General features: G+C 47.5%; 1 protein-coding gene across 2 annotated transcripts in view; it reads right to left on the bottom strand.

The window, feature by feature from the left end:
* LOC310781423 (protein bicaudal D homolog 2-like) overlaps nt 1–15,000 on the bottom strand; it is a gene marked incomplete at its 3' end in the record, with an annotated part of 83,610 nt that overhangs the window by 16,696 nt on the left and 51,914 nt on the right. For both annotated transcript variants that reach the window (XM_083642051.1, XM_083642050.1), the window contains exons 3-8: nt 8,097–8,249; nt 6,451–6,665; nt 4,872–5,118; nt 1,791–2,048; nt 1,453–1,656; nt 628–1,167 (exon numbers count right to left, since the gene is read on the bottom strand). In XM_083642051.1, coding sequence (XP_083498177.1) covers nt 628–1,167; nt 1,453–1,656; nt 1,791–2,048; nt 4,872–5,118; nt 6,451–6,665; nt 8,097–8,249 — 1,617 coding nt within the window. The remainder of the gene's footprint in view (nt 1–627; nt 1,168–1,452; nt 1,657–1,790; nt 2,049–4,871; nt 5,119–6,450; nt 6,666–8,096; nt 8,250–15,000) is intronic.

The following is a 15,000-nucleotide window of genomic DNA, read 5'->3' as shown; positions in this document are numbered from 1 at the left end:
CACAATCTGCCTGTGGGTTGTGGTTCTTTGTGTCTTGGAGTGGCTTTCATGCCGCCCCACCGGGCAGCTGACGCCACAGGGGTGCCGGCGCCACCCGGGTTTGTTATGGATCTTGGCTGCAGTACATTTGCTGCAACAGCTGAGTGGACCTGAAATAGCGCCGACTCCTCCTACTTCTGTTTCTATCTTTCAAGGAAAAGTGACAAATGTTTGGGTGTGACATCAAGCTGGTTAAATAGAGTGTATAGAGACACTGCATGACATAGGCCACGCCCATCACGGGGGAAAGCTCTCCATTCACTTCCAAACACCAGCGTCATTTTCCTTGAATTAAACATAGCTAAAAGCTGTTGTGTGGTGGGGCTGCGCAGACAACAAATGTAAACAAATCCCCAGTTAAAGTTTTTTTGTACTCCTGAGCAAAACAAGGAAGCCATTGAGAATTGGCGAGAAGAAAAATGTTCATAAAGTGTTCATCTTCCGTATATATGATCTTTGTGTGCAACACGTGACATAGGAGAATGCCAGGATTGGGGGGAGTTTTTGTTTCCCCCCGTTTTGGGCGTGGTTTCTGAATGATGACGCGCTCCACAGTGTCTCTATGAAAAGACGGACAGATGGACTGACCTGCTTGTTGGCCTTGAGGACAGTCCTCAGAGTAGCGATCTGTTCCCTCTTGGTGCTCAGCAGGGATTTGAGTTTGAGGATCTCCTCCATGCAGGCCTCCTTGTCCTTGTCGGCCACGGTGCCCAGCTCCAGAGAGGCCACCCTCTGGCGTGAGAGCTCCGTGGTGCGGTCCACCGCCAGCTGCAGGTGCTGGATCTGGTCTCTGATGATGGCCACCAGGTTGTAGATGTTCATGGGCTCGCGCCGGGCGTCCGACACGGGCGAGGGCAGGGAGGAGAGGGGCGAGGGGGCTCCGTCGCTGAGGCCGGGCTCGGGGAACAGGCCCTTGGTAAGCAGGATGGGCGAGCGGCGGCCGCGGCCCTCGGGGCTGCTCCGGCCCCCCTTGCCCTGCTTGTAGAAGTCGAGCATGACGCGGTTGGGGGTCTCGTTGTTGCACATGCAGACGTGGTTGTAGAGCGTGGCCAGTTCTTCGCTGAAGGTGACCAGCTCATCTTGTGCCACGCTCAGACTGCCCTGGGACTCGCCTGCCACATCGCTCACCTGAACACGCACATGAACACACACACACACACACACGCACGCACACACACACGCACGCATGCACGCACACACACGCACGCGCACACGCACACACACACACACACACACACACACACACACACACACACACACACACACACAAACACACACACACACACACAACCACATCAATTAGCCTTTTTTATTTACTTGGGGAAAATGACAAAGTTTAAAAATGATATATTACATGCAAAATACAAAATAAACAATTTCTGATGAATAAATAGGTCAATATCAACTCCTCACCTTGCGCAGCTCCTTCTCTAGCCTAGCCTTCTCTTCTCTCTCTGCATGACTGGTCTTCTGCAGAAATGACAGCTTCCCTCCCAGCGTGGTCACATCGCTCTCCAGACGGACGCGCTCGTGGTCGAAGCGAGACTGACAGGCTTGGTACTCTGCCTTCAGGGTCTTCAGCTCTTCCTTCAGCTCACCGGCCTCAGACACGGCAACCTGCAAAACAGTCGAGTGTAAGTGTAGCAAGACCTCATATTGACCATGACTGTCGATTTAATTTGAGTTCAGTCTTGCTCGAGGATCATTCAAGTGTTCATCAACAGCTGAAGGAAGGAATTGAGGAATGTCACCTTGTACTTGCACTCCAGGATCTCAGGTCCGTTGATGTCCACCTCGTAGTAGTCTCCGTCCTCGTGGCTGTCGCGCTCCTTCTCGTTGTCCAGGGCGGACTGGCGCTCCTTGCTGGCCTGGAGCTTGCGGATGGCGCTGAGGTTCTCGGTGAGGCGGTTGACCTTCTCCTGGTGCTCGGACAGAGCGCCGTTCGCCTGCTCCAGCTGCTTCTGGGAGTCCTGTAGGGTGGACAGCAGGTTCACCTTCTCACGCTCCATCTGAGGAGAGCGGGCGAGAGACAAAGAGAAATGAAAAAGTCAGTGCTTGGCTTATTGCAAGCATGTTATTTCACATGATGTACTTCTTGGTGCAGGATGCAGGTAACCTGATGATGTGAATGATTTCTGCTTTTAAACAGATGGGACCAAATTAATCACTGGACTATCTGTCATGTGGTAACCCTACCCAGTACCCAGTACCCAGTACCCAGTACCCAGTATCCAGTACCCAGTACCCAGTACCCAGTACCAAGCCAAAGTATGTGAGCCTCAATGCCCGCCGGGCCCAGCATCAGAGCCGGGCCCAGCATCAGAGTCAGGGTGACCTTGAAAAGTGTTTGGACTCGGTGCCAGCTCAGTGCTGGCAGAGACTCTGGACGGGTCTTCTTTCACACACACACACACACACACACACACACACACACACACACACACACACACACACACACACACACACACACACACACACACACACACACACACACACACACAGAGTTGTGCTGACTTAACACACTCAGCTATTTCAAGCGTGGAGCTGTAAATAATATAGAAGTATGGTGGGTGGGCTCATCTGCATATTCATTATTTGTTAGTGCAGAATATGTCTTGAAGACAAGATTGAAAAGTGACAGATGGTTTAATGAAGGTGAGTCATGACATGTTCAAGAGCTACTTTAACATTCTAACATACCAGATCACATGTCAAGTGTTGAAATAGAAGGTTTTGTAGGATGAAATTGTAGGCTTTCCACGTCTCCGGTGTGCTAAATTAAAACTACAATTCTCATTCAACAACTGAAGTCAGTGGTGACCAGTTCTTCAGAGTCCCAGAAAGACCTATAATTACACCATAATTGAGTGCAAACCATGTTAGGTCTTTCTATTCACAGTGTGATTGTTATATAGGTCTTTCTATTCACAGTGTGATTGTTTGGATGGTTGTGTTTTGGTCCCCATTAAATTCTGTTGTTTTGGAGAAGCTGCTACGAAGTTGTGCTAACCTCCCTGTGTGTTATAACCTCCCTGTGTGTTATAACCTCCCTGTGTGTTATATGGACTAACACGTTTCTGTGTTTCATTTGCCATGAGGGTGAGTAGATGATAATAAATGATGACAGAATTAAAAAAAAATTGGTGAACTATTCCTTTAAGGAATGTCCAAATTGTAAGTAAGTCATTGCTGAGACTGACGCCGTCGCATATTAAGAACTGAGAATCATGGATCTAATGCAGAGCGGCATGGCCTAAATGTAAGAGGGCCTGTGGGCCTAAATGTAAGAGGGCCTGTGGGCCTAAATGTAAGAGGGCCTGTGGGCCTAAATGTAAGAGGGCCTAAATGTAAGAGGGCCTAAATGTAAGAGGGCCTAAATGTAAGAGGGCCTAAATGTAAGAGGGCCTAAATGTAAGAGGGCCTGTGGGTCGTTTTGAAGGCCAGCCGTCACACATCACTATGCATCCATGTTGGATCTGGTGGCAGCTTGCTGCTATAGACTGACTATAGTGGGACTATAGACGGACTACAGACTGACTATAGTGGGACTATAGACGGACTACAGACTGACTATAGACTGACTATAGACGGACTATAGACGGACTATAGACTGACTATAGACTGACTATAGATGGACTATAGACTGACTATAGATGGACTATAGACGGACTATAGGCGGACTAGATGAGTGAAGAGAAGGTGACACTTGAGCAGCGGATGTCTGGGATTGATCAGCGAGTCCCTAATCGATGAGGTGAGATGAGGCAAGGAGACGAGTGAGTGAAGGAGGCCATCGTCTCCTCTGTCCTGATTGCTGCCTGTCTGGAATGTGTGGAAGGACCTGGCAGGGGGCTTGAGAGATCTACTTGACGCAGGCTTGTTACAGGTCAGGGCGAGTATCTGGACAGTGCTCATACCAGGTCAGCACTAAGGTAACCACAAGCTCCCTTGTTCATCTGACAACAATGTTTATATTTGATGAAGGTAGAGGCAAAACCCTTAATCCCTTAGTCCCCAAAACAATCACTGTCTGCAGGTACCCAATCCACACTGGTAACCCTGGTGACCAACCCAGCCAGATGGCAGGCCCACCGGTGCACCTCCCACTGCCAACGGACTAGCGGAGCCACGGAGGGGAGTGCGTCTCCCTGGAGGCGCGGGAGGGGAGTGCGTCTCCCTGGAGGCGCGGGAGGGGAGTGCGTCTCCCTGGATTAACTTTGCTCTAAGGGGATTTGCAGCAGCCTGACCGGGGATCTAGCCCGACACACTCCACTGACTCACTCACTCCTTCCAACACACCTTCCAATTCAAGGACTTAGTTCCACTGCCTTGAGTTATTCTGTGGATATCTAGTTTGGTTTGTCTCATAAAGCATCATGTAAACATGAGGACATATTTAAAGACAATTATGATCAAATGACTTGAAATGATGTTCAAAAGAATGAAAACAATCAAAAAGCACACTATTCCCTTCCTGTGTTTGGAAATCAAGATGAATTGTTTGTGACTGTCCTGCTATTGATTCTCTGTTGACTTGTCAGGGCCAATGAAACGTGCATCAGAATGAGATGGATTCTGCCTTCATAAACAGCTCCACTATTGAGCAAACATCATGTCCACCTGCTGAATGACTCATGTGTGCCATTATTGGATCAACGATGCGTGAACTGAAACCCAAACACTGGTGCAAGGAGGCGTTTACACCACGTGACCTGTAGGAGGCGTTTATACGTGACCTGTCAATTTGACTATTCCAATTTGTCTGTGGACTGAATGCAGTGATATCCTTCACTGTACAAACCACCTCCACATACTGGTGGTTAAACACTGACCTGCATCAGCTGCTGTTTGAGCTTCTGGATCTCGGAGATGTTCAGCTCGCTCAGCAGGTCGTCCACGAGGCTGGGCCCCGGGCGGAACAGCTCGTCCTTCTTGGGCGTGGAGACGCGGTTGTCGTCGGCGATGGCGTTGGCCAGCTTGCTGAAGCCACTCTCGTACCCGTGGAGCGCCTCGTCGTTGTTGGGCTCGGTGGCGGCATCGTCGCTGAACTTGAGACCGTCCAGAGAGATGCTGAGCGGGCTGAGGGGGGAAAGAGGGGAGGGAACATGAGAGCAGGGCTGCAACTAACCATTATATTCATTATCGATTCATTTGTCTATTATTTTCTTGACTAATCGATTAGTTGTTTCCGTCTATAAAATCTCACCAAATGGTGGAAAATGTCAATCATTCCGAGATGACATCCTCAAATGTCTTGTTTTGTCCACATTTCAAAGATAACCAGTTTACTGTCACAGAAGACAAACAAAACCAGAAAATATTCACATTTAAGAAGCTGGAACGAGAGAATTTTCGTATTTTTTCCATTAATCGATTATAAAAACAGCTGGTGATTAATTCTCTGTTTATCGACTAATCGATTAATCACTTCAGTTCTACATGAAAGTAGTGTGTAATATCTAGTGCTCTTTACAGAGTATGATGATCTGTGTGATCTGATGTGTGTGTTATTTACCTGTGGTACAGGGAGTCTCCGATGTTCATGTAGTGGGACAGGTGTGTGTTATTTACCTGTGGTACAGGGAGTCTCTGATGTTCATGTAGTGGGACAGGTGTGTGTTATTTACCTGTGGTACAGGGAGTCTCTGATGTTCATGTAGTGAGACAGGTGTGTGTTATTTACCTGTGGTACAGGGAGTCTCTGATGTTCATGTAGTGGGACAGGTGTGTGTTATTTACCTGTGGTACAGGGAGTCTCTGATGTTCATATAGTGGGACAGGTGTGTGTTATTTACCTGTGGTACAGGGAGTGTCTGATGTTCATGTAGTGGGACAGGTGTGTGTTATTTACCTGTGGTACAGGGAGTCTCTGATGTTCATATAGTGGGACAGGTGTGTGTTATTTACCTGTGGTACAGGGAGTGTCTGATGTTCATGTAGTGGGACAGGTGTGTGTTATTTACCTGTGGTACAGGGAGTCTCTGATGTTCATGTAGTGGGACAGGTGTGTGTTATTTACCTGTGGTACAGGGAGTCTCTGATGTTCATATAGTGGGACAGGTGTGTGTTATTTACCTGTGGTACAGGGAGTGTCTGATGTTCATGTAGTGGGACAGGTGTGTGTTATTTACCTGTGGTACAGGGAGTCTCTGATGTTCATGTAGTGGGACAGGTGTGTGTTATTTACCTGTGGTACAGGGAGTCTCTGATGTTCATGTAGTGGGACAGGTGTGTGTTATTTACCTGTGGTGCAGGGAGTGTCTGATGTTCATGTAGTGAGACAGGTGTGTGTTATTTACCTGTGGTACAGAGAGTGTCTGATGTTCATGTAGTGGGACAGGTGTGTGGTATTTACCTGTGGTACAGGGAGTCTCTGATGTTCATGTAGTGGGACAGGTGTGTGGTATTTACCTGTGGTACAGGGAGTCTCCGATGTTCATGTAGTGGGACAGCTCCTTCCTCAGGGAGGCTTTGAGCTCGCGCTCGGTCTTGATGGTCTCCAGGGCCTCTCCTAGCTGACGCTCAGCGATCTCCTTCAGGCGGATGGCGTCTTCCAGCTGGCTGTTAAGGAACTGGGTGTCCTCCTCCAGACGACGGATCTCATGCTTCAGACCCTCAAACTCCACCTAGACCAAGGAGGAAAGTGAACCAGTTACACATTAGAATGAGTTGTGGGTGGACAACTCATTATATATATATATATATATATATATATATATATATATATATATATATATATATATATATATATATATATATATATATATATATATAAATAAATAAGACAAATTTCCTTCGGGACAATAAAAGTCTATCCTATCCTATATAATTCAATAATTTATACAGCTCCAAAGAAAATGACGTGCCATGGGTTCATGTGTGGCAAACCAGAGGGGTGTGGCTACATTAGAGTAAACATAATTACTAATTAGTATTCAAGATCATGTTAATCCACAATTTGTCCATTTAATTTCCCTCTAATGAGTTTGTACTTAATTCAATTTGGGAATCCTTCTTGATTGGTCAGGTTGAATGAGCACATGGAGAGCATGAACAGCTCACACATCAAATGGAAATATCCTACTTGGAAATTCAGCTGTTTCATGTTTGCAGATGTGCAGCAGGGGGGCTGAACTGAATCAGGCAGTTTGCTTTGTAGTATAAACTGTTTAAATCACTGGTCTGAAGAATGAGAGTAGCTGTTAGGGAACTGAAGACTGTCAATTAAACTGGTTTTTAATGAGCCAGTGGAACTGTTTCCAGGCACTGGCAAAAAACAAAGGCTAACGTGAATCTCTTGATTATAGCAGAGCATGGTTCTTATCCTAATTACATCTAAACGCTACAGTGCTACAGACAGACACACACACACACACACACACACACACACACACACAACATCTAAACGATACAGTGCTACAGACACACACACACACACACACACACACACACACACACACAATACATCTAAACGATACAGTGCTAATTCAATGCTTCTTTGGGCAGTCAAATCAGGACAATGGGAGACAGACTGAGAGCTGTGTGGGAGGTGGAGGCCCTGCAGGGCTACTGTGAGAGAGAGTGTGTGTGTGTGTGTGTGTGTGTGTGTGTGTGTGTGTGTGTGTGTGTGTGTGTGTGTGTGTGTGTGTGTGTGTGAGTGATTGAGTGAGTGAGTGAGTGAGTGAGTGAGATAGAGAGAGAGAGAGAGAGAGAGAGAGAGAGAGAGTGAGAGTGAGAGTGTGTGTGGGTGCGTGTGTGTGAGTGAGTGAGTGAGTGAGTGAGTGAGATAGAGAGAGAGAGAGAGAGAGTGAGAGAGTGTGTGTGGGCGTGCGTGCTCACAGCTACAGGGATAATCAGGTCTAACTGAGAACACTGACCTGAATGTTCACTATGTGACTGTGCGGTGCAGTGGGCAGTGGGCAGGAAGATGAGTCTACCAAAGAACCAATGATCTGCTTTTAATTCTCTAGAACATTCTCCCATGTTTCCTCCCCTACATGAGTGAACTGTGGCACATGTGTAGGTCCAGCATGGACCTGTGTTCTCTCTGTTCTCACCTGGGTCTGCTTGAGCACGGACACCTGTTTCTGCAGCGAGATGTTCTCCTCCTCCAGCTCGGTGTAGTCCTGCAGCAGACGGGCCTCCCGGAACTTGTACTCCTTGATGTCATCACGCAGCTGGCTCCTCTGCAGCTCCACCACCTCGCTGTTCTACAGAGCCAACCCAGGGAGGAGAGAGGAGGAGAGAGGAGAGAGGAGCGAGGAGCGAGGAGAGAGGAGGAGGGAGGAGGGAGGAGGGAGGAGAGAGGAGAGAGGAGAGAGGAGAGAGGAGAGAGGAGAGAGGAGAGAGGAGAGAGGAGAGAGGAGAGAGGTTGAGAGGAGAGAGGAGGAGAGGAAGAGCAAAGCTGTCAGCGATCATGCCACTTCCGATCTGGTTTGGGTCAGTGTGTCAGAGACACCGATTGATTGGATATTGTTGCTTTAGTGTACGTTGTGTCAGGCTGGCTCTTTAATGTAGTAAATCTGGTTGGATAAGGATATTCTGCCATCTGGCCAAACCTGTCACATGTGTTAGAGAGAGAGAGAGAGAGAGAGAGAGAGAGAGAGACAGAGACAGAGACAGAGACAGAGAGACAGAGACAGAGAGAGAGAGAGAGAGAGAGAGAGAGAGAGAGAGAGACAGAGAGAGAGAGACAGAGACAGAGACAGAGAGACAGAGACAGAGAGAGAGAGAGAGAGAGAGAGAGAGAGAGAGAGAGGCCAGGTGTCTCTATAAGCAGTGGACCACACTTGTGCTTGCCTGCCATGGCAGTACAGAAACTGAAGCACATGTATCTCCTACATGGTGAGAAACGTTCAGAGGCTGGAAACTAGGGATGTTCATTTTGAAAAATGTCCATAATCGAAAATCGGGAAAATTAACGATCAATTATCGATTATCGATCATATTAATGATAATATTTTTAAATATATATATATATTTTTTTTACAAAATGAATGCCTATGGCAGAAAATACGAAAGACAACGTGTTCTCCTCAATGAACTCTTTATTTCAATGTGTCTCCTCTCCAACACTCTGCTGTCCCCGGCGCATGCCGGTGTGAATTCCCCATGTTTGAAACAGTTTTGTTGGCACAAAGGCCCGTGCCCAGCCAGAAAACTAGAGACTAGATGAAGCTCCACCTCACGTTAGTCGGCTGTGCAATGGAGTGGGGCGAGGAGGAACGAATTCCACCCAAACCTAGTCCGCAAAATAAATAAATAATAATAATTAAATAATAACAATAATCGATAAAAATTCCACATGATCGATTCCATTCCTTAACGATCAATTATCGATTTTTGATAATTGATTAACATCCCTACTGGAAACACTAACACTTTAACATGTATCTCCTAGTGTCCTCTAGAGCGAGAGTGGCTTCAGCGGAGGACCAAAATGCGAGACTCATTAGCCAATGAACAGCCAGGAAGGGGTCTCTACTTTTGCATGCTAAAATAAAGCTGATAATGTACAATTTGATTCAGGGTGGGGGGGGGGGAACCCTTTCAGAGTACAACACAAACTGTCTATTTTGCTGCAACTCGACAGTGCTGCTTAATCCAGGACCTTACTTCCTGGAACTCTTGAGAGGAAAAAAAAACTGGTCCATTGGAGTGAATGGGGATGTCGGGACTCTTCTATCTACACGGCTCTGGTATCTCCTACATGGTGAGAAACGTTCAGAGGCTGGAAACACTGTAACACTTTCATTTGCAACATTGAGTCACGTTAAGCTGAATTCTCAGTACAAGATGATACAAGGTTTCTTTAACCCAAGAGAGGAAAGGAGCAGTCCACAGGTTGTGTCTGGAGGGGTTCTGTTTTGAACGTATAAAGGCTTAAGCTGGGAGTGAATTTGCGATAACATGTTGATCGTATTTCTGAATTGTACAATTTCCCCCTGCTGCCCCGGTCGCTGCTCCACCCTCTACCGATCTGGGGAGAGCCGTAGACTAGCACGATGCTTCCTCCGACACATGCGCGAACCTGCGACCCCCATGTTGGTAGGCAGGTACCTCTACACTACCCGGACGCCCCATGATAGTAATGATGTTAACATCATGTTCACCTGCAGTAACTAATGATGAGGGAGCAGAGCAGAGCAGGTGCAGCTGGCTGTCTCTCACCGTGCAGGAAGGATCATTCATTACATATAGTACTATATTACTTTCACCTTCCCTCTTCCAGGGTGTCACTACTGTCTTTCCACTCCTATTGCTTCATCCAGAAACAGAAGATCCCCACAGGAGAGCAGGGTGACGGGCGTCTTGGCCAGCGGCTCACAGAGGAGCACTAGATCAAAGCTCAGAAGACACCTCACTGAGGGGGGGTGGACCTCACCTCACTCAGGGGAGGTGGGCCTCACCCTTTTGATCTGATGACGAACATACATGTGTGTGTTTGTGCAAGTCATGTGAGAAAGAGGGGAGAAAGCTTGTGAAAGGATCTGTGTGTCCAACAGTGTCTGAATTAACATGTATGTTCAGGTGTTAGCCGTGTTCTCCTGTGACACGCCCCCAGGAGAAGGTACCTTATGTAGGCCGATTGTAATTCCCAGAAAATTAGAAAATCGTTTATTTTTTGGAAGAAAAAAAAAGGTTTTCGTTTTTAGTTTAGGTGTTGAACTATCCATTCCACATAAAATGCAGCCTTTTAAAATCAGTAAATACAGTAAGTGTATCTTGTTAAATAAAAGTCCTTGTTGTCCAATCCCTCCTTACCTGGCTGCCTATAGGTGTGAAAAGCTTCTCCAACTTTGACGGCTGTTATCTCTGAATGTGGCTTTTAGGAGTGTGAACATTCAAATAAGCATATCTCCTTATTTCTTTTCAGATTACAATGTGCGACACATCATTTGAAACCTTACAATCTGCAATTTCATAATCTGTAAAAAACTGAGAAATGACCTCCGCCTACATGTGGGTCTGTCACGTATGTGTTTTTAGCTGTTGGTGTGTGTTTGTGTGCACGCAGGGCAGAGTGTCACATCATCTACATCCTTTTTGGTGGCAGAGAAGAGGTGACAAAGGAGCTTCAGAGCAGGAACAGCTAGTGTTACTATCTCTCTGAACAGGTGCGAAGAATGTCTGAGTGTCTGTCTCAGTGTGTACTGTATGTTTACTGTGTGTGTGTGTGTGTGTGTGTGTGTGTGTGTGTGTGTGTGTGTGTGTGTGTACACGCGCGTCACGTGCGTCTTCCTCTCCAGAGACTTGGCAGAGCTAATCTAATACCAGAGGGACAATTAGCCTCTCAATCCCTTGCCAGGTGGTGGCTTCGTCTGACGCGGTCACCATACGGCCACAGCACAATGCCTGCTGGAGGATCATCTCCTCACAGGCTTTCACGTGCTGGACCTTCTCATATCAGCAGCATGGTGTTGAGACTGAATATGCATCTACAACATCACTAAGTCAAACAGAGTAGATACTAAGCAGGTGGTGGCAGAGCAGCCTGCTGGGTAGAGACACAGGTTTGATCCCTAACTGTCAACATCTCCATCACTGTTGAAGTGTCATAGATGAATACAGTGAACCGCTACCTGCTGTTCCTCTCTCTTTACTCACTTTACTCTCTTTACTTACTTTACTAGCTGATTTGGCTTATTTAGAAAGGAATGCATTGACAAATGTGTTGCTAAATCCCTGATGACGAGGAGGACTACATGCTCCTCGTTAGCTCTAATGAGGACTACATGCTTCTCGTTAGCTCTGTGTAACGAGGAGGACTACATGCTCCTCGTTAGCTCTAACGAGGAGGACTACATGCTCCTCGTTAGCTCTAATGAGGAGGACTACATGCTCCTCGTTAGCTCTGTGTAATGAGGAGGACTACATGCTCCTCGTTAGCTCTAATGAGGAGGACTACATGCTCCTCGTTAGCTCTAATGAGGAGGACTACATGCTCCTCGTTAGCTCTGTGTAATGAGGAGGACTACATGCTCCTCGTTAGCTCTAATGAGGAGGACTACATGTTCCTCGTTAGCTCTAATGAGGAGGACTACATGCTCCTCGTTAGCTCTAATGAGGAGGACTACATGCTTCTCGTTAGCTCTGTGTAATGAGGAGGACTACATGCTCCTCGTTAGCTCTAATGAGGAGGACTACATGCTTCTCGTTAGCTCTGTGTAATGAGGAGGACTACATGCTCCTCGTTAGCTCTAATGAGGAGGACTACATGCTTCTCGTTAGCTCTGTGTAATGAGGAGGACTACATGCTCCTCGTTAGCTCTAATGAGGAGGACTACATGCTCCTCGTTAGCTCTGTGTAATGAGGAGGACTACATGCTCCTCGTTAGCTCTAATGAGGAGGACTACATGCTCCTCGTTAGCTCTGTGTAATGAGGAGGACTACATGCTCCTCGTTAGCTCTGACGAGGAGGACTACATGCTCCTCGTTAGCTCTAATGAGGAGGACTACATGCTCCTCGTTAGCTCTGTGTAATGAGGAGGACTACATGCTCCTCGTTAGCTCTAATGAGGAGGACTACATGCTCCTCGTTAGCTCTGTGTAATGAGGAGGACTACATGCTCCTCGTTAGCTCTAATGAGGAGGACTACATGCTCCTCGTTAGCTCTAATGAGGAGGACTACATGCTCCTCGTTAGCTCTACATGCTCCTCGTTAGCTCTGTGTAATAATTAATCACTTACGACGTGCAGAGGCGGGTCGAGGCTCACGTTTGAAGCTGCATCAATATTCATCAGGGGTATAATGCGCATGTGTAATGAGCGTGGGCGTTTACGGCCTGATGGTGGCTGCATTTACTGAATAATGCATCACCTTACTTACCATATAGATCAGGTCTAGCACTAAGCCTCTAGTGCTGCTGACTCTCCAGACAGACAGCACTCAACTGATCCAAAAACAAACACAAAAACCTGATAGAATCACTCACATATGGAACAGAACTGGACTCTGTTAGTGTCTGAATACCAACAGCACATCTGCACATGTGTGATTGATATAGAAGTTGAACAGAATCCTGGGTCATCTGTTGTTTTGAACTGAACAGTGTGGCAGCTGGCAGGATAGATGTCTTCCTGCTCAGGGTTAGAGGTGTCTCAGCTGGAGGGTCAGATGTTTAGTCTGGATGAATACAGGCCACCACTGAACCTGATTAAGAACCTCCTCCAAACTGATTACAATGCATACCAGGGCTTTGACCTTTCACCCCTGCTTCAGAGGAGCCCTCTCTCTACCACACTGAGGCCCTCAGACAAGGGGGGGGGGGGGGGGGGGTCTTGCTTCCTGACAGAAGCTGATTAAACTCACCAGGGCTTAATGTGGCCACTGTGTGTGTGTGTGTGTGTGTGTGTGTGTGTGTGTGTGTGTGTGTGTGTGTGTGTGTGTGTGTGTGTGTGTGTGTGTGTGTGTGTCTCTGCTGTAAAGTAAACAACATTGACTCTGGTGAGGGACACGGGCCTCACCTGGGAATGTTTGTGACTGTGAGGTTAGATGGCTGCTGGGGAGGTATAGAGAGGAGGGGAGGGGAGGTATAGAGAGGGGGGGAGGCATAGAGAGGAGGGGAGGTATAGAGAGGAGGGGAGGTATAGAGAGGGGGGGAGGCATAGAGAGGAGGGGAGGTATAGAGAGGAGGGGAGGTATAGAGAGGAGGGGAGGCATAGAGAGGAGGGGAGGTATAGAGAGGAGGGGAGGTATAGAGAGGAGGGGAGGTATAGAGAGGGGGGGAGGTATAGAGAGGGGGGAGGTATAGAGAGGGGGGAGGTATAGAGAGGAGGGGAGGTATAGAGAGGAGGGGAGGTATAGAGAGGGGGGGAGGTATAGAGAGGGGGGAGGTATAGAGAGGGGGGAGGTATAGAGAGGAGGGGAGGCATAGAGAGGAGGGGAGGTATAGAGAGGAGGGGAGGTATAGAGAGGAGGGGAGGTATAGAGAGGGGGGAGGTATAGAGAGGGGGGAGGTATAGAGAGGGGGGGAGGTATAGAGAGGAGGGGAGGTATAGAGAGGAGGGGAGGTATAGAGAGGAGGGGAGGTATAGAGAGGGGGGGAGGCAGGTCATTTTAAAGTCGAGCTGAACCCAAAAATGACTTTTCTTTTCTTTTAGTTCAAATACCTGGGTATGCAGTGCACCTATTTAATAATGTATGCCAAAAAAATCACAAAAGTCGCATTTCTTTCGTTTTTCACACTTTGTCACATCAAAAGTTAATTTTTCAAGATTTCATTGATAACAGTAATGTACAGTTTGCTGACGTCACCCTAGTCTCTTAGAACAGACGAGTTGGCTTCCGCAATTTTCAAATGCCTCCGCCATACCGTCTGTACTTTGTGGGGGAGAATCATGCACCAACCGGAATGGGAAGTAGAAAGGCGGGTTTTCCGCTCATTAGTCCAATCATAATCGCAGAAAGGCGGGTCTTCCGCTCATTAGTCCAATCAAAATCCAATATGCCGCATTTTTCGTGGACACACGTGTCGTGATTGGTCGGATTCCGTCGAATTTCTTTCCTGTCTGAAGGTTTTTTTCCCAACTTCCTTGTGCATGTTCTGGGGGTGTAACGTACAGACTGTATATAGCTGCATTCGCCGGATGTAGATGAGACAGTCTGTTTTAAGAGACTAACGTCACCCAGTACTATCAAATTTCTACCCCATTTCAACCAATCAGACTCAATTTGTTTTCAGTCTGAAACGGACTCAGATGCACGTGATGAACGGGTTCACCTCGACTTTAAAGGTGCCACCATGAGAGAGGACCCCCCCGTTAGGGAGGACCCCCTGCCTGCTGTCACTACAGATGACGTCTGGCCCAGCTGCTTCAACGCACACGTACATAAACCCCTCCCCCTCAACACACGTACATAAACCCCTCCCCCTCAACACATGTACATAAACCCCTCCCCCTCAACACACGTACATAAACCCCTCCCCCTCAACACAGAGTGGGTGTGGCAGTGCAA

Source organism: Poromitra crassiceps (assembly GCF_964638095.1).
Source record: "Poromitra crassiceps genome assembly, chromosome: 8".
In the NCBI taxonomy this organism is placed as follows: Eukaryota; Metazoa; Chordata; class Actinopteri; order Beryciformes; family Melamphaidae; genus Poromitra; species Poromitra crassiceps.
Note: the sequence above shows the minus strand (reverse complement) of the source record. Positions and strands in the feature narration are given on the sequence as shown.